The 24,463-nt window shown below is 34.0% G+C and overlaps 4 protein-coding genes across 6 annotated transcripts; 2 read left to right on the plus strand and 2 right to left on the minus strand.

Moving 5' to 3' along the window:
* Nucleotides 1-157: 157 nt before the first annotated feature.
* LOC109009489 (protein unc-13 homolog) lies at nucleotides 158-5,859 on the minus strand. Its single transcript, XM_018989963.2, has 5 exons — nucleotides 5,176-5,859; nucleotides 3,544-4,413; nucleotides 2,290-2,745; nucleotides 1,539-1,728; nucleotides 158-1,449 (listed from the first exon to the last, which is right to left on the minus strand). Exons 1-5 carry the CDS (start codon nucleotides 5,656-5,658, stop codon nucleotides 515-517), a joined length of 2,934 nt encoding a protein of 977 aa, XP_018845508.2. The 5' UTR covers nucleotides 5,659-5,859; the 3' UTR covers nucleotides 158-514.
* Nucleotides 5,860-9,495: 3,636 nt separating this feature from the next.
* On the plus strand, nucleotides 9,496-10,935 carry LOC109009490 (F-box/LRR-repeat protein 4-like). Of its 2 annotated transcripts, none has more exons than XM_035695546.1 (2): nucleotides 9,496-9,588; nucleotides 9,780-10,935. In XM_035695546.1, exon 2 carries the CDS (start codon nucleotides 9,814-9,816, stop codon nucleotides 10,897-10,899), a length of 1,086 nt encoding a protein of 361 aa, XP_035551439.1. In that variant the 5' UTR covers nucleotides 9,496-9,588; nucleotides 9,780-9,813; the 3' UTR covers nucleotides 10,900-10,935. The 2 variants fall into 2 exon arrangements, with proteins under 2 accessions (XP_035551439.1, XP_035551440.1); XM_035695547.1 differs by lacking the exon at nucleotides 9,496-9,588 and adding an exon at nucleotides 9,595-9,645 and having other exon boundaries at nucleotides 9,798-10,935.
* Nucleotides 10,936-15,436: 4,501 nt separating this feature from the next.
* On the plus strand, nucleotides 15,437-19,360 carry LOC109009491 (probable transcriptional regulatory protein At2g25830). 2 transcript variants are annotated; one of them, XM_018989966.2, is made up of 7 exons: nucleotides 15,437-15,739; nucleotides 15,853-16,022; nucleotides 16,558-16,619; nucleotides 16,895-17,051; nucleotides 17,622-17,890; nucleotides 18,215-18,335; nucleotides 18,977-19,360. In XM_018989966.2, the coding sequence occupies exons 1-7, from the start codon at nucleotides 15,643-15,645 to the stop codon at nucleotides 19,052-19,054; spliced, it is 954 nt and encodes a 317-aa protein (XP_018845511.1). In that variant the 5' UTR covers nucleotides 15,437-15,642; the 3' UTR covers nucleotides 19,055-19,360. The 2 variants fall into 2 exon arrangements, with proteins under 2 accessions (XP_018845511.1, XP_018845510.1); XM_018989965.2 differs by having other exon boundaries at nucleotides 15,439-15,739; nucleotides 18,895-19,360.
* Nucleotides 19,361-19,550: 190 nt separating this feature from the next.
* On the minus strand, nucleotides 19,551-23,870 carry LOC109009492 (carotenoid cleavage dioxygenase 8 homolog B, chloroplastic-like). The gene is made up of 6 exons (XM_018989967.2): nucleotides 23,517-23,870; nucleotides 21,163-21,906; nucleotides 20,825-21,018; nucleotides 20,355-20,544; nucleotides 20,131-20,233; nucleotides 19,551-20,016 (listed from the first exon to the last, which is right to left on the minus strand). The coding sequence occupies exons 1-6, from the start codon at nucleotides 23,826-23,828 to the stop codon at nucleotides 19,871-19,873; spliced, it is 1,689 nt and encodes a 562-aa protein (XP_018845512.1). The 5' UTR covers nucleotides 23,829-23,870; the 3' UTR covers nucleotides 19,551-19,870.
* Nucleotides 23,871-24,463: the final 593 nt, after the last annotated feature.

Raw genomic sequence — 24,463 nt, forward strand, 5'->3', positions numbered from 1 at the left:
CTCACAAACTGATGTAGCTTGATGTGATTTATCAGATTATAAAACTACTTTTATTATAAAATAAATCTAACAATACTTGACACAAGCAAGATAATGCAATGTTTTGCCTTAATTGCCAGTAAGGCATAACATAGCATTCAACCAAAGAAGGGGCTAATAACAAAGAATGTGAGCTGTTTATACGAATATGCAGTATGGAATTAGTATGCGAATCTCACGACTTTAATGATGAAAATGAATAACAAAGAATACAATCCACCTTCCCTGCACAGACATGCCTCAGGATTCCTACACCCTTTGTCTCTACTCGGACTTTAGATTGACCTAATGAGCACTCTTTCGATATTAATATACAAAGATTATTGCAACTTCTGATGCTCACCGAAGCTTGAAATAAAAAGCCTGTTGCTTTGGCTATCTTTTACTAAATACATACAGAACTATGGGATGTTCTGCAAATTCAGAATGAATGCAAGAACAGCTTGCCCTGCCCAGACACCACATCTCGCGTTTCTTACAGTTTTTTGGGCAAATTATACGTCTTCTTTAGAAAATTTGAGGCTGTTTCATCATTCCGGTAGCATAAAATGCGTAGAAGTGTGTTTGGTTCGGTTGGGTTCCATTGCCCCGAAGTTGGAGGTAATGGAAGTCTGTACCTGGCAGAAGAGCCATATGTCTCCAGGGTTACACGTCTGAACCGTTGAATGAGGCTCTCAGTATCAGTTCGTAAGAGTGGAAGTACACCTCTCACTGCAGTAGAAAACTCGTCTATCAACTCAGAAGGTAAGCCATCCCCATTCGCCCAGAATAGATCTTTGAGAGATTTGAAATCATCTTCAATTATCTGAGAGTCTTGCTGGGAGAAAGCACGGGAGGGGCCTCCAGCAAGCAATACCAGCAAGAACCCATCAAAGGAAGCTGTCATTATGTTGGTTATAATCTGTGTCCGAACTCTTTCATGCACGGTGTCTGAAATGATCATCAAGTTTTTCTCAAGCTCCTGAAGGAAAGAATCAATTCTAGAAGAAGATGGATCTCTAACATATAAACCATCCCATAAAACATGACTTAGATCACGGAAGACGATTCTGTAAGCCACTGCCTCGCAGAGTTGCTGAGTTCCTTCCACGCAAGCAGCTGGAGAGAGCTCAAATTTCTTCCCTGAACTGTTTGAAAAGTCCTCTGCATGAGCAGACTCCGAGTTTTTGAGACGGGTGATTATCCTCTTCTCCATTACATCCAACTCACTCCAGATTCTTTGCAAGGTGTTTATACGAACACACAGCTGCAATGTCCCAAAGGAGTTATCCCCATTCATTGTTGCAACCAGAGGATTCCTCTTCAGAGAATTTGGAGGTTTTTCTTTCTTCTTCCCAAAGTGTTGGAACTTCGAATCTGCGGTACATCTGGTCAAAGCTGGCATGGTGGGAATAAATGTATTCCGTGATCCTGTGTTTCCAAAAAGAATAGTGTCACGTCAGAGATACCACAAACCCGAAACCATTTGCTCATAATTTGCTATTTCTGAAAACGTTTACCACAGCCCGATTTTGCCTTAGTTATGTAATATTTTAGGCATCTGTCGAGACCGGCCATCAAGTCAGGAAGCAATGCAGGGTGCATTGGTATTGGCAACTGAAAAAATGCATCCAAATTTTCATCTAGAATGCGCAAAACTTCGATAGCAGATGGAGCATATCCCTCTTGATTTGCCCGCGGATTCCATACCTAAATATCATAATGAACAGATCAAGAAAAGATGATAAGGATAGTTGTTTCATTGGTCAATGTTCCTTGGACAAAATGTCATTCTCTCCCCCCCACTAGGGGTGTAGGGTGAGATCAAGGAGTTGATCCCATGTGGTGCATGGGCTGTGTACTTACCTCTATAATGCCAAATTTTCATCTCATGATAAACAAAAAGTAAGGTTTATACTTGTGTCTATGCATATAAAAACCAATTCATAAGCTTTTTGCTTATACTACATTGAATGATTTTCTTTTTTGAGAAGTTGTTGAGCTAAAAAAATGGCTAATTGTACTAATTGAAATCTAGGCAAATGATTAGATGAAAAGTTGAAGAATTTAAATATAATTTCTTTTTAGATTAAAAGATGTTTGGATCAAAGTTGGAAAATTCTGGCAAAAAAAAAAATGGCGCCTCCTACCCAACTGCAACACATTTGCCCACTAGCCCCAAAAAGGATCCAGTATAATTAGCCATGCTAGAAACCCACAAATGGAATTGCAACAACAGTGTACAAATTCTTGAATATAAAAAAATTGCACCTCTTGTTGCAGATTCCTATCAATCCATTCCTTCAGTCCGTCTAATCTTGTTTTGATCCACCCTTTCACCAGATTGGCAATTGCAGATTCAGCTTCATAGGGAGGCATCTCACGGATTATTGCCTTCCCTCCATCATCACTGTCCACAGAATCTTCCACTGCTATCTGCACTAGATCTTTCTCTAGCTTATCTGCAGCTCTCAACACTTGCACTGCATCTGGGGTCAACTCCATTATACCCGATATGAATTGTTTGATCTCATTGCCATAGCAAGCATGAAGGGTGGCCACAGCCACACCAGCTGCAAAAGGATGCCATCTTTTCAGTATTGAACTGAACACCTGCTTCTCATTAACTGCTAGATCCCCGACATCCTTAGCAAGGATAGCAAGGACAGGAAGAGGATTTGGCTGGTTTTTGGATGCTCTTCTGCTTGAGTCTGCCTTTTCCATCCGCTATATAATAAGTCAAACATATTTCAGGTGATACGTCCAACCAAAACAGAACCCACCCCCCCAACACCCCAACACACACACACAAAACTATTGAATCTAGTGCAAAAATATGAGGAATAAAAATGTTTAGAACCAGATGAAGATAACACCACGCATAAGCATCCTCGTCTCACAACTATAAAATAAAATTTGGACCATCCAAGCCTAAATTCATTGTCCGGCTGGGCTTAGGTTGAGTTCAAGCTCATATTGAACATACATATAGATGTATTCAACTGACATAGGACAACTCAGATTACTTGAATACTAGTAACAAAAACTACTTAGACGAGTCAAGCATATCATATATGTTCATTGGTGACATGGATGGAAAAGAATGGAGAAACTGACATAATAAAGGTGGTTTCTTACCATACCCCGCAATGAATGTTCTTTATTCTAGATTTTATTACTTATGAAAAAAAGAAAGGAAATATAGACACTTAGGACGTTGAGTATCTTGTGAATTTTTATTTTTTTTACACCTCCATTAATCACCCAAAGCATTATTATGGCCGTGTAATTTACATGTCGATCTGAAAATGAAATAACACACGCCCCACTCTATCAAAAGCTAATTTTTTAGATGTATACATAATGTGTCTTACACATTGTAACTGCCTTGCATCAGATTTCTATTTTTTACCAATTAAATGTAGATAAATGTGTGCACATTAACAATGCAAAATCCCCTCAATCTTGCATTCATACCCTCTTACCAAAGAAAATAAAAGCTAGATGCAGATAGTATGCACTTGCCTGAGCAAAAGCTGTGCGCAATGATGACCTGATGTAAGTATCGATCCTGTTCCGAGCAACATCAACTTCACCTTTTCTCCTCCTGCGATACTCGTTAGATATATCTTCAACCAAAATCTTGGCAGCTGATACCCCCAGAGAAACAATTCCCTGCATGGTATCAATATTTCCACTATCAAAAGTGTCGTGATATGCAAGGAGCCTTTTCTCTGCCCAACCCAAAATCGAACTCAATGTAGAACTCAAGGTCTTGGAGTACTCTGGGTCCTTTGTTGTTTTTGCATCTTTTGCAACTTCTGCAAGCTGACTATCAGCTGCGTACAGAAGATCCATCTCAACTTGGCCAGTCGCAACGAAGCGATGAAATAAAACCCATGTGAAGCAAATGTTATGGAACATCTGGTTCATTCCAAGAATTCCCCACGTCTTCTTAATGTGTTCCATTAGTTCATCAACCTCGTCAATTATGGATGATTCATCATTAGCATCAAAGCAGGCTTCTAGAAGCATTTCATAGAGCCGGAGATTCAGTGGAAAACCATCTGCCCAGTGGCATGAATCATAGAGAGACCCATCAGATGATCTGCTAGCAAGAGTCATAACGGCACTACGGAGAACTTGCATAGATTCATTATTCTTCCCAGTTTCAATGGGTCTATCCAAAGCCCCTCGAATAATTTGCTGCAGTCGGTGTGCAGTAGAAACTGACTTATCTAGTGGTGTGTGAGGATGCAACAGGAGACCAGCCTCAAGAACTTTCAGGGTTCTCTTCTGCCATGCATCATATTCTTGTTGATCAGGAAAGTCCGAAAGCTTGAGCTGCTGTAATAGCTCTAGTGGGACTACCACCGACTCAATTCGCCTTCCAACCTGCCGTAAGAGTACGAAGACAAGGCCTTGATAAGCCGACCATGCTTTATCAAACAAAAGAACACTCTCGTAGTAAAATATCAACCATGGATCCAGGAAGTATTGACAAAACTCAAACTTCCAAAAGTAATCAGTAGTTGTTTTGGCAACCATTGGACACAAACTCAAGATTCAGATAATTAATACACGTTATGAAAGGGAATTTGTATTTTCATTCCAACTTAATCCAGCATAATTTCATAACCAGGGGATTTTTCACAAGTACAAGACGTTTACACTCTAGCCATTTGGAGGTTTGGGGTGGTGGGGAGAGAAAAATAAAAGAGAGAGATATTATTGTTTCTGCGAATACTAGTAACTTCAACTATGGTCCATATCGAAATCAACACCTTCAAGCACCAGTCTCGATCGGATCGAACAAAAATATGGCAAAGACAATAGGAAAAAAATAAAAATAAAGACATTTCAATTCACCAACGCCGATCAACCAAAATTGAACCCGACCAAAAAAAAAAAAAAAAAACGAATTGGAACAAAACAAAAAACTGAGCAGCATTCCACCATCGCCGTAATTTCCACTAGCAAACTCCTAGAAAAAAATACAAAAACAGAAACCCAAGATTGAAATAAGTAGGCGTACCAAAACCAGATCGACATTGAACTCAATCAAATGCAAATGAGAACAACAACACTATAATGTGCGTGCATGTGTGATGTGAATTTTAGAATAAAATAGCATGACGACGGTGGAATTGAGCAGACCTGTCCAGCAGCGATCCTCAGAAGAGCTCGCCTGACTCTGGAATCCATGGCCTCCGAGACACCCATTTGAGTCATCATGAGCTCCCCAACCGTCAAAGATCTCCTGGGCTTTCCCTGACCTGAACTGGAACCGGGACTTTTCTTGGAGGGCGATTTGAGGCCAAAAGCCTTCTTTACCTTGCTGGCAGCAGTGGAGGTGAGGGATCGTTGTAACCCAGGGGAGCTGGGAGAGGGGTGAGTGGGAGAGTCCGAATTGGGGATGTAGGTGAGGGGTTTCCCGGAGGAGGTGCGGCAGGCAGCAACGAAGATCTCGTAGGCGGTGAGACGGAGGTCGGAATCGGTGAGTTGGGAAGCGAGTAGACCGAGTGGGGAAGGGAGATCGGTGGAAGTAGCCCCGATGGGAAATGTAGGCACTGGAGGTGGTGAGGGCGTTGTCTCCTTCTTGGGGTGTCCCAGAGACAGCTCTTTGAAGAGGTGAGCCATTGTTCGGACTTCACAGAGAGAGCAAGAATGAAAGGGTGAGGATAATCCACTCCAGAGACGGTAAAATGTAGAAAGAAAACTCTTCAAGTATATAGAGAGATTAAGGTCGTGTTTGCTAACTGTATAGAGGATAATCTCTCCATCAAAGCATCTGAATTTTCCGTATCGAGATTTGCTGTATACTCAGTACCGATCTTTCAAGTTTCGTCCCGGTTTTAGCTAGACGTAATAGAAGATTTGGCTTTGTTTGGAAAATCAGATATTATAGGATATTTTCTGATAATTTCTTTTTCTAAACATTGTTTAAATATAAAAAATTAATTTCAAATCCTTAATCTCTTCATTTAATCATTATCCAAACTTAAATTATAATAGCTTTATCAAAATTTCAAATAAAAAATAATTAAATTTTTTCAAATTTTAAAACAAATATAATATTCAAATATTTTTTAAATTTATATTATTTTTATTTAACTTTTTATTCCTCATTTTTTAAAACCTAATCAAACATGTTAACTTAAATGATTCCATTACCATTCACATAATTATGAGATATTCTAAGTGTTGAAATAAATCATTAATTTATTATCGAGTCAGTGTTTAGAGTATATTATCCGCATTATTTAAATAGTAAGATCTAATTTATAAAATTTAAAATTTAAATTTATCTTTTAAATCAAATTATATATATTATATAAAACTTTTATATTATCCATGCTGATTTATAAACATAATTTTTCGTAATACAATTAGTCAGTGCATTCATTCTTTTGTTTAGATAATAAATTTAATAATTGATAATATCACATCTACTATAGGAGTTGAATTATTATATCTATTTTTTATGCCAAAATAATCACAATAATTCAATATTTTATTTTGATTTCTCGTAACAAACAAAAATGAAAAATAATTCTCATTATATTTTTCTCACCATAAAAATCTTTAAATAAAAACATCTCTAATCTTCTTTTACATATTTCAATGTGACCAACCGCTATTATAAAAACTTCATGAGCTTTAGAAAAGAAAATATTGCCTCCCAACATCTTCTAAATTACTTTTTCTGGATTTTATTTTATTATTTTCATTCTCTATTTACAGATGCAAGGTCGAATTTGATAACTATTTTTAATGCACTCATTGATGTGCAACATATGATATTGCATGAGTGACTGCAAAGCAAAGTCCCCCCATCGCTTTCTTACTTGTAGCTACCCACCCGTTAATACATATTTTATACCATCGAAATAGTAAACAATCTGAGGGGGAAAAAGAGGGAAAATAAATAGGGAGTTGAATTCATTTCATGTTGGTTCAATCAAAGATAATTCTACAAATCATGCAACAAATCAAATTACAGAAGTATAGCCGAGAACCAAGGGTGTAAACTGTCAGACTAATCACAAGAATCAAATCTCACAACTATTACAATATTCAGAGTCACAATTCTAGCCAGCTTTCTTAGAATAGATTTTGTATTCATTATGTGTATATATATATATATATATATATCACTCTATTCATTTGTATGTGTGTGCCCAATAAACTGTAATCAAGTTTGTCAATATACTATCTATATTCAAAATTCATCATGATATTAGGAGAGCTACCCTCTAACGAGAACCCAATCTCTAATTCCCATAACCCAATCTCCACTCCACCATCCCCAATTGAAACCCCATTGATTGCTCTCAATATCTCTACCCAAATAAATGAAAAGCTCACACCTCTTCTAATTTTCTTCAATGGCGTGCATAGTTTGAGTTTGTTCTAATAAGATACAATCTCCTTGATTATGTGACTGTTGTAACAGTTGTAAGACTTGATTATTGTGATTAGTCCGGCAGTTTACACCCTTGATTCTCGGCTACACTTGTGTGATTTGATCTGTTGCATGACTTGTGGAATTATCTTGATAGGTTCTGCTTGCTTTGGGTTGGTTGTCGGCAATCATCAGGTAGCTTGTCATTTTCTTAGGGGAGTGGGTCAGTTCACGCAAGGGTTGAAAAGGGGGAAGTTTTTCTTTGCTTTGGGAATGATTTGACAAACCCATAGTTTTTATCACCGATTGGCATAAAATAATTCAATTCAATTACATGATAATTAGATTAAGAAAAAAGTTGTTATCCCATCCGTTCTTACCGCTTTACTTAACTGCGTGGGAAATTTTTTTTATCATTATATAAATATATTAAAAAAATATGAATAAAAAAAATTATAAAAATAAGTAGTGGTAACAATGAACGATAGAACAGTGCCGCTCTTAGATTAACTCAATGCCATGGTTCTCAGGCAAAAAAAAAAAAAAGGAGAAATAAAGAACAAATAGCAGGTGATGTGGTGTTTCAGTTTGTCTAGATATTACTTGGCTAGTTTGGGTAGAATACTTCGATATTATTTATTATTTTATTAATATTTTTCACATATATTTTTATTATTATTTAATATTATTTTATTAATTTATTATTATTTATAGAATATATAAGATCCTTTTATTACCCAAATGTAACCTAAATGTGATATAGGTCTACTTTTAGATTAACTCAATGCCATCATTGCCATGGTTCCCAGGCAAAAAAAAAAAAAAAAAAGGAAAGAAAAAAGAGAAATAAAGAACAAATAGCAGGTGTGTTTCAATTTGTCCTTGGCTAGTTTGGATAGAATACTTCAATATTATTTATTATTTTATTAATATTATATATATATATTATTAATATCATTTATTAATATTTAATATTATATTATTAATTTTTTATTATTATTTATAAAATATATAAGATCATCTCATTATCTAAATGTAACCTAAATGTGATATAGGTCTACTTTTTAATTGTCTTTCTAGTGAGTGATATTATCAATTGATTTGCTTGTTCATAGTTGTCCATGAAATTAAAATATGGAATGAACATACAATCCAATGCATTTGTATTTAGTTGCTGCCACGCAATGATTGATCGTTGATCAAATAATTTAGGTAGAGAGGTTGAAATGAAATGATAAATTTATAAAATAATAATAAAATAATTTAAGTTAATATATTTTATAAAATTTTAAAAAAATTAAGATGAAAAGTTAAATAAAAATATTATAAAATTAAAATATTGTTAGAATATAATTTTTTAAAAATTATTTTTATTTTAAGATTTGAAAAAGTGAATTATTTTTTTAATTTATTTAAAAATTTAAAAAAATTATAACAATAAGATAATAATAAATTAATTAATTAAAAATTAAAAATTAAAAAATATTTATATTTTGATGTTGAAACATCTTATCAACTTAATCAAGGCCAAATTTTATTTTGAAAAAGAATACTCTCGCTTCAAATGTACTTTGATTTGATTGTTAGGTATTTTTTTTTATTTAATAATAAAAGAAATAATTTTAAATATATTGATATATTTTTTATTTTTTAAAAATATTTAAAACTATTAAAAAATATAAATAAAAAAATTACTTTTTACAATTAATGATAAGTGATAACACCTTGCGGTGCTACTCGCTCTTTTATTTTTAAACAAAAAAGAAATAGGATTACAAAAAGACAATATCACATGAGTGGATCACGCAATCTTGCCAACCGTAACAAATCCAGGAAATGAAAATACAAGTCAGAATGTTCCAGTCATTGGAAACTCCAAACTAGGATACGCACTACGCAGTAATTCTCTGGAACTTCCGTACATTTCTCCATTTAATTTAATTTAATTTAATTTAATAATATTCTATACTCCTATCACCCATCCCACGAGTAGAGTAAACAAAAATGGACGTTCGAGATTAATAAGGACCCGCAATGGAAACCAACGGGCGGGCTTTCCGTATACTTCAATGGATGACAGGCACAGGATAGCCTCTCTTTTCTTCCCCGGACCGAACCAATTATGCAGAGATCGATCTAACCCAAGCTTTTCTCCTAACCCCCTGGTAAAGTATCGTTACAGGCAACCGCTTCAGAACCCCTCTCTCTCTCTCTCTCTCTCTGTTAGCTCGATTAACCTTCTCTAATAGCACGCATGTATACGCTCCGGTCAAGGAATGCTTTTTGTTAGTCTTTAAGCTCTGACAAGTGTTAACATTGTTGGGGTTTTATACTTTCTGTTCGTAATTTTTGGAAGGTTATTTCGAGGACAAAGGACACAATTTTGGGTTATGTCAACACTGGGTGATGATGAAGTAGGCTTGATACTCGACTGGGTCGACGACCCATATGCCAGAAAATCTCTCTCTCTGGTCTGCAAGCAATGGCTGAGGGTGGAGGGTCTTACTCGGTTATCCATAAGGGTTCTGGACCTCGATTCCTTTCGTGGTTTCATACCAAGATTCCCAAATTTAGTTACCTTCGAATGTTCACGACGGATCACCGATGACGACCTTAGATTCTTGGCCCAAACATGTCCCAAAATCGAGGCCCTCAACCTTAATTTGAAACCCCCACGTGAAAATTCTGATGAGTTTGATCAACCCTGCGATGATGTTGGCGACGATGGTCTATGTGCTTTAGCAATCGGATGTCGCAAGTTGTCGAAAGTTTTGCTGCGAAGGAGGAAGAATATTGGGGATGTTGGAGTTGTTTCGCTTATTAACTTGGCATCAACTTTGACGAACTTGGATTTGGGTTGGTGCAATTTGATTACGGATCAAGCTCTTGCAGCGATTGGGGAGGCAAGTTCTATCACTATTTTGAATTTGGAAAGGTGTTCTTTAATTACAGATGGTGGGCTAACTTCTTTGGCAACAATGGCTTTGTCGAGGTCTTTGAAAAAGTTGGTCCTTGCAGAATGTGATCAAATTACCGATAATGGGGTGTCCCTTTTGCAGCAAATGTATTGCTTGGAGGAGCTAAATATGGCAGAATGCGGGCCAAAAATCACTGATATTGGAGGCGTGGCAATTGCTACAATTCAAACTCTCAAGAGACTAAATTTTTCTTGGTTGATTAATGTATCAGATCCAACACTTTTCGCACTTGCTGAGAATTGCCAGAAACTGGTTGCGGTTGATTTTACGGGCTGTGAGTTAATAACTGGAGCTGGAATTCGTGCCTTCTCAAATCATACCTGTTTAGAAACTCTAGTGTTTCCTTCATGTTACAACATTGGTGTTCATGATTTGGAAAATGTGGTGCTTGGATGTCGCTCACTGAGGTGTGTTGTGCTGGATAAAAGACTGAAAACGTGGCTAACACCAATGATGCAAGAGTACATTAGCATATTCTGTAGTCTATATTGGAGGTGATCAATAAATAAAGAACATTTATTTAGTTGGTTTGGATCATATCAAGGCCAGTGAAATTTGTTTCATTCCCTGCTCCTTAATGTGGTGAGTAATAATTGCAAGCTTCTGCGACTTATTTTTCATGAGCCTCGTTCTGTTTAAGCTTTTAAATAATCTGCATTTTTATGCTTTCTGTCATACACTTTCGAACTTCTTTATAAATCTTCTAATAGAACCTTGTTTCTCAAATTATAAAATGTTTACAAACTCACGTGGTTTTATGTAATTCGTTAAATCTATTTTACAATAAGTGGTTTGGATTCAGGGATGAGTTGAGATAGTTTGTGAATAGTAAAATAAAAGTTGAATTATTTATTATATTTTGTGTGAAAATTTAGAAAAGTTGTTTTGAAATTTGAAAAAGTTGATTGTTTATTATATTTTGTATAGGAATTTGAAAAAATTGTAATTATGAGATGAGATAAGTTGATGTGAGTTTTGAATGCAAACGAGGCCAACTTTATAATCTGACGAACCATATCATGCTATATCAATTTGTAAGATTACTTTTATGTAATCCATTTATGTCTAGAGTATTTTTCTATAAAAAATAGACAAGAGAGAGAGAGAGAGAGGGGAGGTGGTGGTCCGAAGAAGGCTAGTGAAGTTGATACTTTCTATTTGCAAAGTTAATAAAAGAGTTAACAGTTATGACAGAATGTATCCATCTTGGAGCTTTCAGTACCTTGGGATGGGATTAAAAGTAGATGTAGCATTACTGATGCTTCACCTGTGCGATGAATGCAGTCATTCGATAATGATACAGACAAATGACTAGATTACACATTTGTTATGTACGTCAGTGAGTCTTGGCATTAACTTCAATTTTCATTATGAATGGATGTATCTGTGATAACATTAATGGTTCTTGTAGATATATCTGTGTGGAGTTCCCACTTCCCACCCACAACCCCTCTGGCCCCATGCTTGATATTGAGATTAGAATCTTTGTTCAAGACACGTTTCTTTTTTCTAACATACAGTAATTGAAAATTTTATTGAGTCTTCGGTCGAGACTCTTGTTGGTAGCCTTTGGAGCTCGGAGTTGGGATACAGATAAAATTTGCATGTCTGTCAAATTTATCATTGTACACCCTCTTGTTAGTTAGCTGTCGTTGTGTTCAGGTGATCAAAATGTTGAATCCTACATCTTATTCACACTGTTTAGACTATCATTAGCCAAGCGTTCTGTATTTGGACATGATGAATCATGTTGTCTCGCACGTCGGTATAATTATCAGGAGTCTGCTAAGACAATCGGCATACAGGATCAATCAAAGCTCATAAAGGTGCAGCTTTAGCAAAATTGAAGTTAAAAGAACAACAACACACGAGGTTTCCAGCTTTTCATTCTTTGAGTTCAAATGGCTGTCGTTGAGATGGAGTTCAATTAGTTGGCGTTATAATATACAAATTGCTCTGTTTCCATTGATGATTGAGGTGTGAATTGGAGTTTCTGGAGAACTTCTGTGGATGAATCAATTTCCAGATTACCTCTACGTCTGTATTCTTGCACTAATTGCATAGTTTCTACGTCTAATTTCTCAGTTTTATTATTTTTCCTTAAAATGGCTGTCATTTCCATTTTAAACACGTTTCGCGTTGTGTGAGCATTACGAGAAAAATAAGATATCAGTCTCTTTGTTTGTTTGACGGAAGTAGGGTGCATGGCAACGTTGATAGTTTTGAACAAAAAAAATATATATATATATATATTTAATTTAATTTATATATATATTTATTTCATAATTATGTGTTTTCATTTTCGCCTCTAAATGGGTTATGGTTGACCCAATATGGATTATGAAGACTGGGCCTCGGCTCACTCATTGTTCCGTCCACGTTGCTCAGATCTAAGAGCATTTCCATCCGGTTGTAGCGTGTGTTTGGGTACTAAAGTATCTTCAACACTTTTTAAGTATTCTCGTACTTTTAAAAATACATCACATGTTAAACAATTTAAAATACTCTTAATGGGACCCACAAACCCACTTCAATCTCTACTCATAACTATTCACAAATATTCTATAATACTTATCACTATTATATATAAATAAAAAATAAAATCACTATAATATATAAATAAAAAATATTTATCACTATTATATATAAATAAAAAATCAAATCGCTATAATATATAAATAAAAAATAAAATCACTATTAAATATAAATAAAAAATAAAATCGCTATAATATATAAATAAAAAATAAAATCACTATAATATATAAATAAAAAATAAAATAACTATAATATATAAATAAAAATTATTTATCACTATTATATATAAATAAAAAATAAAATCGCTATAATATATAAATAAAAAATAAAATCACTATAATATATAAATAAAAAATAAAATTGTTATAATATATAAATAAAAAATAAAATCACTATAATATATAAATAAAAAATATTTATCACTATTATATATAAATAAAAAATAAAATTGCTATAATATATAAATAAAAAATAAAATCATTATTAAATATAAATAAAAAATAAAATCATTATAATATATAAATAAAAAATAAAATCGCTATAATATATAAATAAAAATTATTTATCACTATTATATATAAATAAAAAATAAAATCACTATAATATATAAATAAAAAATAAAATCACTATAATATATAAATAAAAAATATTTATCACTATTATATATAAATAAAAAATAAAATTGCTATAATATATAAATAAAAAATAAAATCATTATTAAATATGAATAAAAAATAAAATCATTATAATATATAAATAAAAAATAAAATCGCTATAATATATAAATAAAAAATAAAATCGCTATAATATATAAATAAAAAATAAAATCACTATAATATATAAATAAAATCACTATAATACATAAATAAAAAATATTTGTCACTATTATATATAAATAAAAAATAAATTCGAAATAATATATAAATAAAAAATAAAATCACTATAATATATAAATAAAAATAAAATAACTATAATATATAAATAAAAATTATTTATCACTATTATATATAAATAAAAAATAAAATCGCTATAATATATAAATAAAAAATAAAATCACTATAATATATAAATAAAAACTAAAATCACTATAATATATAATAAATAAAAAATAAAATCGCTATAATATATAAATAAAAAATAAAATCACTATAATATATAAATAAAAAATAAAATCACTATAATATATAAATAAAAAATAAAATCACTATAATATTTATCACTATTAAATATAAATAAAAAATAAAATCATTATAATATATAAATAAAAAATAAAATCACTATAATATATAAATAAAAAATAAAATCACTATTATATATAAATAAAAAATAAAATACTATAATATTTATCACTATTATATATAAATTAAAAATAAAATCACTATAATATATAAATAAAAAATAAAATTACTATAATATTTATCACTATTATATATATATAAATAAAATCATTATAATATTTATCACTATTATATATAAATTCAAAATAAAATCATTATAATATTTATCATTATTATATATAAAAGTAAAATAAAATCACTACAATATTTATTAATATTAAAAAATCACTATAACAAAATCATTATATATTTATTACTAAAAATAAAATCACTATAATATTTATGGGACCCACACATTTTTCAACTACCTACTCAAAAGTCAACAACTCAACATATTTCACACATCCAAACAACTCAAAATACTCTCAATGGGACCCACAAACTCACTCCAATCTCTACTCATAACTATTCACAAACATTTTCAACACTTCTCAATGCCCAAACGTACCTTTAAGCCTCATTTGGAATATATATCCATCTCAACTTAGATGAGTTAAGTTCAAATTTAAGCTTAACCTAATATCCAAACACACAACTTACAAATCATTAAATACAACTCAATTTAAAATCTCTTTACACGTGGAAATTATAATTTTTTTCAACTTTACACCTCTTTATACGCAAGATTCACAACCTTTTTCAATTTTTCATAAATACATTTAAACTCATCTTAATATTCAAATACATCTTTTACTCATCTTAGTTAAGACTCACAAAACTTACTTCACCATTTTAACTCACTACTATTCATAAAGAACTCAACTTAGTTTAGTTCAACTCAACTTAACATCCAAACGAGACCTAAAACATCATTTTCTCTAAATTATAGGATTTATATTTGGAGTTTTTCTCAAATATATGCTCCATCCGATTTATCATTTTAAGGAAAAAGTTTAAGATGTGAACAATGGCTTCCTATATGGAGAGTTACTGTTTATCTCTTAAATCACTTTTTATACATATTTTATAGGGAGTAATTAAAAATTCAGAAATAAAATAGTATAAATAATAAAAAAAAAATATTATTTTAATAGAATAAAAAAAATGATAAAAAATGAGATATATAAATTATAACGTTTTTTAAAGATATAAAACATTATAAAAAGTGTAATTTCTAATTAAAATTTAGTGGAAATCGGACGAGAATACTCTTAAGACAGAAAATAATCGATAAACAAATAAACTGAAGCTTTGGTACACCGCGCCGTTTTCCTTTACGTAAACTTAGGATGTACCGATGATGTAATCTGCTCTGGCTCTGCAACTGCAACTGCAACTGCAATGGCTTCCACCATTTTGGAATTTGGAGCTGTCAAAGATCAATACCTTCATATTTGAGAAAGAAAAAGGAAGCTAAAGAGAAAGAGAAATGGGTTCTTCCTCGTCCATCAGAGCATTTGTTGCAATTCTTCGCAGGTTTTCTCATGGGTTCTCCTCCAAATGCCCCTACTCCTTTCCTCTCCAAAGTAACAACACGCCCTCTGTCTGTCTGTCTCTCTTATTTATCTCATTCACTTAAATCTTCAATTATTGGGGGAAGTGATACCAGCGCTTATTTATATATGTATTTGTGTTTCAGAAAATGGTTTGCTGGATAGAAATTTATCATTCCCATCCACAGTATCAACGTATTCCCCGTGGTGTTCGTATGAGAACAAGTACAGTGGTCATTATCTTCAAGAGAGAAAGATATGGGCATTCCATCCTGTCTGTATGGGCAGGCGTTCCTGCAAAATCGCTGGCAGAAAGGTTCTCTCTCTCTCCTTCTCTCCCTCTCTCCCAACACACACCCACGCACTACAATCAGAGAAAAGTTTGTGCCTTTTTTTTTTTCAGTTTGTAGTAAAAAATTGAAATTTATGACATTGCATCTGGTTTTATTTTTTTTTTATTTTTGATAAGTAAATTGCATCTGGTTTTATTGAATTAAGGTATTATTATTTTCCGTAAAATTGATTTATACAGTTTGTTTGTGAATCGCTTTAAGGAGCAGTTCTAATTGTTTTGCATCTTTGTGCCCACTTGTCTATGAAACATGCAATTCTACTTGCGCGCACCATGTGTTTGATCAAATACATTATAGAAGTTTGGAGAGAGAACTTCAATCTTAATATGGTCTCTATCTTCGTCGAGTGACAATTGTCACTTCATTTTTTTTCTAATAACCTTTTCCTTTTGAACTCCACGTGCTTGACGCAATGTTTTCGTAATCACGACTAAGGAAAAGTCGGTAGACATTTCTTTGATCCTCTACTTCAGGTGTCTAAATGTGATTTAAACGCAGGGGGCGCAAGATGCAAAGAAAGCAAAACTTTATGCAAGAATTGGAAAGGAAGTTGTATCTGCGTAAGTTTAGTCACACTTTGGTTGACTTTTTTGATAAGTACTCTTTAGTTAACTTTTTCTTAGATTGAATGGCTGAAAAAAGTATAGAACATTAATCTTGGTGATTATCCCAAACATAAATTACCTCGGAGTGGGTCCTGCTTGTTATTGGTTTTTTTGTTTGTGGGATATTAGCATGAAACATGAATCTTTAGCTGCCCTGTATCTCGTTTTTTACTAAGTTGGTTCCAAATTAATTACCGGAGGTCTTAAGTCCCATATCTTTACTGTTGCAGTGTAAAGAAAGGGGGTCCAAATACAATTTCAAATACAGCTCTGGCTGCTGTACTTGAGAAAGCCAAGGAGCTTGATGTACCGAAGGAAATTCTAGACCGCAACATTAAGAAAGCTTCTGAGAAGGGACAAGAGGCTTACATTGAGAAGATCTATGAGGTTGTTATATTTGTTGTCAATATATATATATATATATATATATATATATTTTTTTTTTTTATGTCAGCGAACCTCTACAAGGCAGGGCCCTTCGGACCCACCTCTACAGAGTAAACTCCGGTCCTGTGCACCGCACCTTCAGAAGTTTCCCTACATAGAACTGGTTAAATCGTTGGCTTTTCACCAAGGGGTGTGGCCCCAAAGGATTATTTGCATCTATGAGGTGTTAAACCTTAGAGCTTGAAGGGATTGATACCCCAACACCAAGGCCTTCACCACTTGGGCCAACCTCTTGGGGTTATTTACTTTTTTTTTTTTTTAAAGAAAATATGCGAGACTTGCACACTCTAAGACTGCAAATATTATTGTTCTTTTTTTTTTTCCTTGCCCAAAAGTGGAGACTCCAAGGAATATTGATTATTTATTCTGAACAAATAAAAAAAAAAATCGGTGATGTTTAATCAGTATGAGCTAGTTTTCTTTGGATTGATACTTCTGTTATCTGACTTTATGTTGACACATTGAGAGTATTTTATTGTCTCGTGAAAAAAGCTGCTTTCATGTTTTCAGGTATATGGTTATGGTGGAGTTAGTATGGTAGTTGAGGTCTCAACAGACAAGATAAATCGGTCTGTGGCAGCTGTTAGAGAAGTAGTGAAGGACTATGGAGGAAAGATGGCAGATCCAGGATCTGTAATGTTCAAGTTCAGACGTGTCCGTGTTGTAAATGTAAAGGTCTCCGATGTTGACAAAGATCATCTCCTTGCCATTGCTTTAGATGCTGGTGCTGAGGATGTAATTGAACCTCCACTTTATGAAGATGATACTGAAGAAGAAAGGTAAGAATGAGTGTTAGAGTTGACAAGTCAGAAAGTTAGATTAGACAGCTGTATGTCTTATGAGTTGAATTATACATCTAAAGGCTAATGTCTCTTGCATCTACTTCTCACTTTGCTCGCAGTCTTGCCATGGTATATTCTTCTACCCAGTTTTTGACTTTTGCTTATTTGCTTTATATCTGATTGCAGTAATAGAGCATATATAGAAAATTATATCTGTGATATAATATGCATTATCTTCGTATATTTTGTCCTCATAATAAACTATGCAACTCTAGCTCTACAAAGTTCTAATGCTTGGATTTTATTTTCCCCTTCTGGAAGCTATTATAAAATTGTAAGTGCATCTGAGAACTACGCAGAGATTCTATCAAAACTACGCGAGGATGGGATGAAATTTGAGCCTGATAATGGTTCCGAGCTGCTTCCAATGACCACCATAGAGGTGCGTCTCTTTTGCAGAAATATTTTCATTGTAACTTTATTTTGTACAAAATCTTTGTCCTTATGATTAAAGGTAAATAATTAGCTTTAGTTTTTCCTACTCTGAGGCCTTTTTTCAAGAATATGATTTCAGTCCATATCTTAAATATTTTGTTTGGCAAATACTTCAGTTTGTAGAAGACAACACTGCAATCCCGATAATAGATGCCTAATCCTGTCGTGTTGGATCCCCCCCCTCTGGGGTATTCAATGACAATGAACGATATTAATCATTACAGTACTTGTAGACATTTTATAGCTATTCTGAACCTTGTGATTTTTCAGCGAAGCCTAAAACTCTAATTTCACTGCTCTACATAGTGCATAATTCCCACAGGAAAAAAGGGGTGAGTTTGGGAGGGGGTGTTGTTTGGGATCACAACCCTTTATGCTTCGATTCGTAAAATTATGTTTTTTCTTTTTCATCGTTTCATTGTGTTTGCTTGTTTGTTTGTAATGACTGTCGTTTTAAATGTCTCCTATAAAAAAAGTAATGACTGCAATAAGTTGTTGGGTTTTAGGTAGATGATGAGGCTATGGAATTAAACAAGGAACTTATGAGCAAATTACTTGAACTTGACGATGTTGATGCCGTTTATACAGACCAGCAATGATAAAATGTATGTCTGGTTGTCATCTCAACAATTGAATCCGGGTTTTGGTGCTGGTGGAAAGTATTAGGTGCATCCAATTCGAGTACAAGTGCAACGTTTAACTGGTCTTTGTTACTCGATAAAGTATGATAGCCAATACTTTACTGGTTGGGAGGCAGGGCCGTTGATACCTTGTTGCTTATATTTTCATTTCACAACGAGAGAATTTCAGTCACAGCTTGGTTATTATATCTGGAAGAACAGTGAATACTGGGATCTTTATTTCTGAAGGACAGGTTATAAATTTCTTTTTTGCTCCAGTAGATGTATAATGATTTAATTCTTGATATATCCAGAATATATCTTCTTAAGCAATCATATACTATATTTTGCCTGCCTCCTCCTCCTTAGAAATCCCTTCTATCATTCCCGGCGAAGGTGAGGGTGCAATTTCTTAGCTTGTGCAGTAATCAGTAAGATTAGATCAAGGAGCCTTTGGTGTGTTTCATTCATGGTCATGCTACCGTAGCTCAATGTTTTCATAAACTGGCACCATTGCATATATATAGGCCATAATATTTTATTTCATGAACAAACTAAGATGTACATAATCGAACTACTTTGCCCAAGTAATAGAAGCCCCAATCTCCGGCATCTCGTTTCGATCGTTGTTTCTAGTACTATTATTAATATTATTCACACACCATCATAATTAACTGCACTATTATAAACATTATAAATCGAAGAGCGTCGACTTTGTGTGCATCATCGTGTATATCAATCCATGAGCCACAGTCAACCATGGAGGTCCATCTTGGGAGCAGTTGGAATGGAAAGCACAGCAGTTTTCTCAGGATTGATATATGAATGGTATGATTCTGAAACTCTTTGAAAACAACAAAGTTCAGTGTTTGGGAACCCAGCATCCGTGCAAGCCGTATGGAAGACCATATGGGAACTTGGCTCTGGCAATCTCTTTGAAGGTGGATCCATCTAACAACAGCGCATACCCCCCTCCATTTTTTTGACTAATCATGGAGATTACGACGCCTGCGAGCATATACAAATTTATACATAACAACGTTAAAAGACTAAGAAATAGTTAGCGATATAATTACAAGAAGCTGGCGTCGTGCCAGCAACGTCGGAAGATGGAGTAGTTACCGTCATCTTCCTCTGTTGCACCTGGCCTAGGCACAAAGAATGGCTCCGACGGCACAGCACCCTCCTCGTACCAATTCTTCGCCCTCTTTTTTACTAAATCAATCTGCCACAAATTTCAAATACTTTAAATTTAACCAACATGCATATATAATATATCTATATATATATATTTAAGTGCACAAGGGAAGATCAGAAGGGGATCGAGTGTGAAAACTTAGATTAACCTTGGTGAGGGTGTTGGGGAAATTGCATGGGCGTTGGGCCCCGCATGCATAAGCATATCTGTATTTTAGTCCCAGGAATTTTGGGTTGATGCTGCACATGTCGATGCCTCTACCATGTTCATTTGGGTCCACTGCTGCCTCTAACTTCCCATATGGACTCCCATTCAACGGTATAATGAACCGTCCAACCCTGTGATCATATATTCATCATATATTTTCTGCTAATTACTCTTTTTTGATTCACGAGTCTCCTTGTTTATAGTTTTTTTAAATTATTTTTTGAATCGATGCTCGATCCCACGATCAGAATATGTTGGGACTAATTAAGAGAATGATGGGCTAATTAAGCAGATAATTGAAGAGAAGTATCTATAAGAAAAAGAAAAATGGACTGTATCTTCTCATGAGAGATATATATATATATATATATATATATTATCAGTAGAATCTTGTATATTCGGTATACGTACCTAGCGTCTGGCAGCACATCTTTCCCGTTGAATGATCGGAGATTTTGCAGCTTGAGCTTCTCCAAAATCGTTGTGTCAGCATTGTGTTCGCAACAATCGGCTATAACGGCTGTCACTCTCCCGTCTTCATCCTCCTCTTCGTATGCATTAATGAAGTGGAAAGTCACAAATAATGGAACTTCCACGCTGGCCACCTTCAAAACCACATGCCCATATATATTTCAAATCATCACATGTATACATACACACACGTATGTTTATATATATATATATAACAATAATATTATCAATATTGTATTTGTTATTTTACAATGGATCGAAGAGAGTGGTGGACTTACAATTTTGCCGCTAGCTTTACACATGACATGCACAAACGCCTTAGAATCAGGGTGCCATTCAAACTTGTATAGAGGTGTGGGCTCAGCCTTGAGCAAATTCTGGGCACAATACCTCAGTGGCATCTCAGGCACGACAATATAGTGCTCAGTCACCGGAAAAGAGTGGACCCATCCGGGAGCCGGGCCGTGCCGGCAATTTACCCGTCCGATCACCTTCCTCTCATTCGTTCCCGGCTCCATCTTCACGACCAAGTATCCCGGATTCACTAAATCCGGCAACAAAGTCAAGAACTCTTTATCCGTCACAATAGGATGCGCCGAGTGTATTAGACCACCCAACGTGTCACTGTACTCAAATTTCCCTAACGTGTCCAATGTGTTCGGGTCGATCACTATTGAGCCTTTCTGTGTTTCCGTTAGGCAAACCACACGCCCGTCGCCGAGTTTGACTACCCCAGTATTAGCATTATCGGTCAGTGATGCACCGGAGAACAAGTTCGCGAGCTCGCCAACATATGCTAGGAAATTATCAGACTTAGGGACCTCAGAAAATTCACGGTAACATAGTTTCTTGTTCTTTTTTGCGGCCTTGTAGGCCTCCGATTCAATTTGCCGGTGGCCGGCGATTAATCGACCGTTCTCAAAGTGAAGCTTGACCAGGGTGGCGTAGCCATCAAAGAGGTGGCGGAAGTCGTAGTCCCCGATGCGCCACAAGCCTGGACCATTTCTCAGGTACGTTCCACTCTGCATGTGAATGGATCGAGAATCATATATAATTATCATGAATTAATTAATTACTATTGTCTGGTATACTAATATATAACATTATTGTTTTTGTCTTGTGCAGTGTGGATTTTCCCCCACTACCGATCTATTTACACGTCATCATTGGATCTATCTCCAATACTAATTAATATAGGAAGAGATCAAAGGAAAAAAAAGGAGAATTAAGGGGACAACGAGAATAATAATTTTCTCTTTTTGGATGATTACGTGTCACTATCAAATGAATTGGGTCAGTATATATGTAAATCAGTGATCACCCAGCTCCTCTTTCTGACGTTATGTACTTGATTAAGGTATTATATGCCATATATAATCAAGTAATCACGAGTAGCTAAGAGATAAACAGCCTTTTGAGGATCACAGACCTAACAATTAACATGCATGCTAGCTCTACTCATGTCTTTATTTTATTTGTGTAAATGCTCAGCCACAAAATTTAATAAAATTAAATTTATAAATAGACATAATTTTATATGATATAATAAATAGTAAAATTATTTTTATTAATTTTACCCTACCAAATCATTTATAAATATACTTTTATCCATTATTTTTATAATTGTAGCACATTTTTAGATATATGGTGTAGATTAACGAAAGCGGCCCCCACCTCCAAAGAGTTTTCTTTTCTTTTTTCTTTTCCTAGCTTCTTGAAAAAAGCGCTTTATTGTATCATAGAAACAGTAAGGTTAAGTAGAATCTCCAAATAGATAAGTCAGATCATCATTTTTTTTATACTTTTTTAATATGGAGTCTATTTTTTATAAAAATTATGGACTTGTTTATTGGATTCATTTGAGAAGTAAGATGAGATGAAAATTTTATAAATAGTAATATGATAGCTTGTGAATAATAGTGAGATAGTTTAAATTGAATATTTTTTTAGTTTTGAAAAAAAAGAAAGAAAAAATTAATAAAAAAATTGTAAAATTAAAATATTATTAGAATATAGTTTTATAATATTATTTTTATTCAAAGATTTGAAAACGTTAAATTATTTTTTATTTTTTATTTTTTATTTGAAAGTTTAGAAAAATTTTAATAATTAGTTTGAAAAAATTGTAATAATTAGTTTAAAAATTTTGTATTTGAATTATATTTGAAAATGAAACGGGATGAGATGAGATCTATTTCCAAACAAATCCTTGTACATATTATTTCTCTTATAGAAATTGGGATTCTGCACGTAAAAATCAGCATAGAAAAAGATCCATTAGAAACAAAATTAAATATGAATATACATGAGACGTACGCTATCATAATTATTTGTTTCAAAGACCAGTACGTTTGGCCTGTTGACAATATGTCTCGTGGCACATAATTAATTTCACCGTGTTTGGATCGAAGGAAAAGGGGTCGAAAGAAAAGTTAGTAAACAAATTAAGCACCAATGGTACGTATTAATTGGAAGACACGATTGTAGTGTTGTAAAACAGATCAGTACTAGTGCCACGACATATATAACATCTGTTTGTTCTATGTTAATATCCTACGACATGCACGCACTTGATCATGAGAATAATTAATTATGATAATAAAGAAACTAATAATTATCATTCAGTACATACCAGCCACAATGGTATTTCTCCTTCTACAATCAGCTCTCCTTCCCATCTCTCCTGCCTCACACTGGTCCATGCAACGTGATTCATTCGGTTTCCTACACTTTCTTTTTCCCATGACGGAGCAACTGTTGGCAACGGAGTTGTCGGAGTTGCAACGTGGGTGACTATCAAGTCCCGAACATTGCGCTTGCTACTAACGTTAACGTTGCTACTCCAGAAAGGAAACCCTTTGTTTATACTACCGGGATTATTCGAGACTGCCACTATGGCTGTCGAAATGAAGTTTCCGATGGACGAAAAGCTCATGGAAGCCATGAAAAGAGTATCTGGGTGCAAAAGATGTTTAAGAGTTTTTATTGTGTGAATCCAGGACAAGTTAAAAGAACCAGCTTGAGGCCGGGCTTTATAGCATACGAAGGATGGATGGGATTAGACTCTTATAATAATTAGGAACTATGCTGGAATCTTGATAGGTAGAATTCTTTTTCACTAGAGGACAAAGCTTACGTTATCACAGTCGAAAGAAGATTCGGGACAGTGCTGCGCGCAGGGAGTAGTACTACTACACCATCTCCAATATCTGACGGATTTTTAGGGCCAAAGTTTAGCATCTAATTAAACTGCATGTATGTGGCCGGGGATATATAGGGTCGGCCGGATTTCTGTTGTTTCATTCGCATGATCAGTAATTTGAATCAATCGGCCGTTTCAAACAGAATATTATTCTTTAGATCAAAATCTCGACTAATTAGTAATTGCTATATTTTTATATATTATATATATATATGATCATGATGGTGTACTGATCGAACAACAGTTAATTTGATGTCGTATAATTACTAGATTTAATTAAAGCATTAATTAGTAATAAACAATTAATGCATGTAAATAATATATACATGCAGGCAGGAGGCCACAGAAATTGGTTTATACCAAGTAAACGTACTTGA

The sequence above is a fragment of the Juglans regia genome, chromosome 11 (genome assembly GCF_001411555.2).
Source record: "Juglans regia cultivar Chandler chromosome 11, Walnut 2.0, whole genome shotgun sequence".
Classification (NCBI taxonomy): domain Eukaryota; kingdom Viridiplantae; phylum Streptophyta; class Magnoliopsida; order Fagales; family Juglandaceae; genus Juglans; species Juglans regia.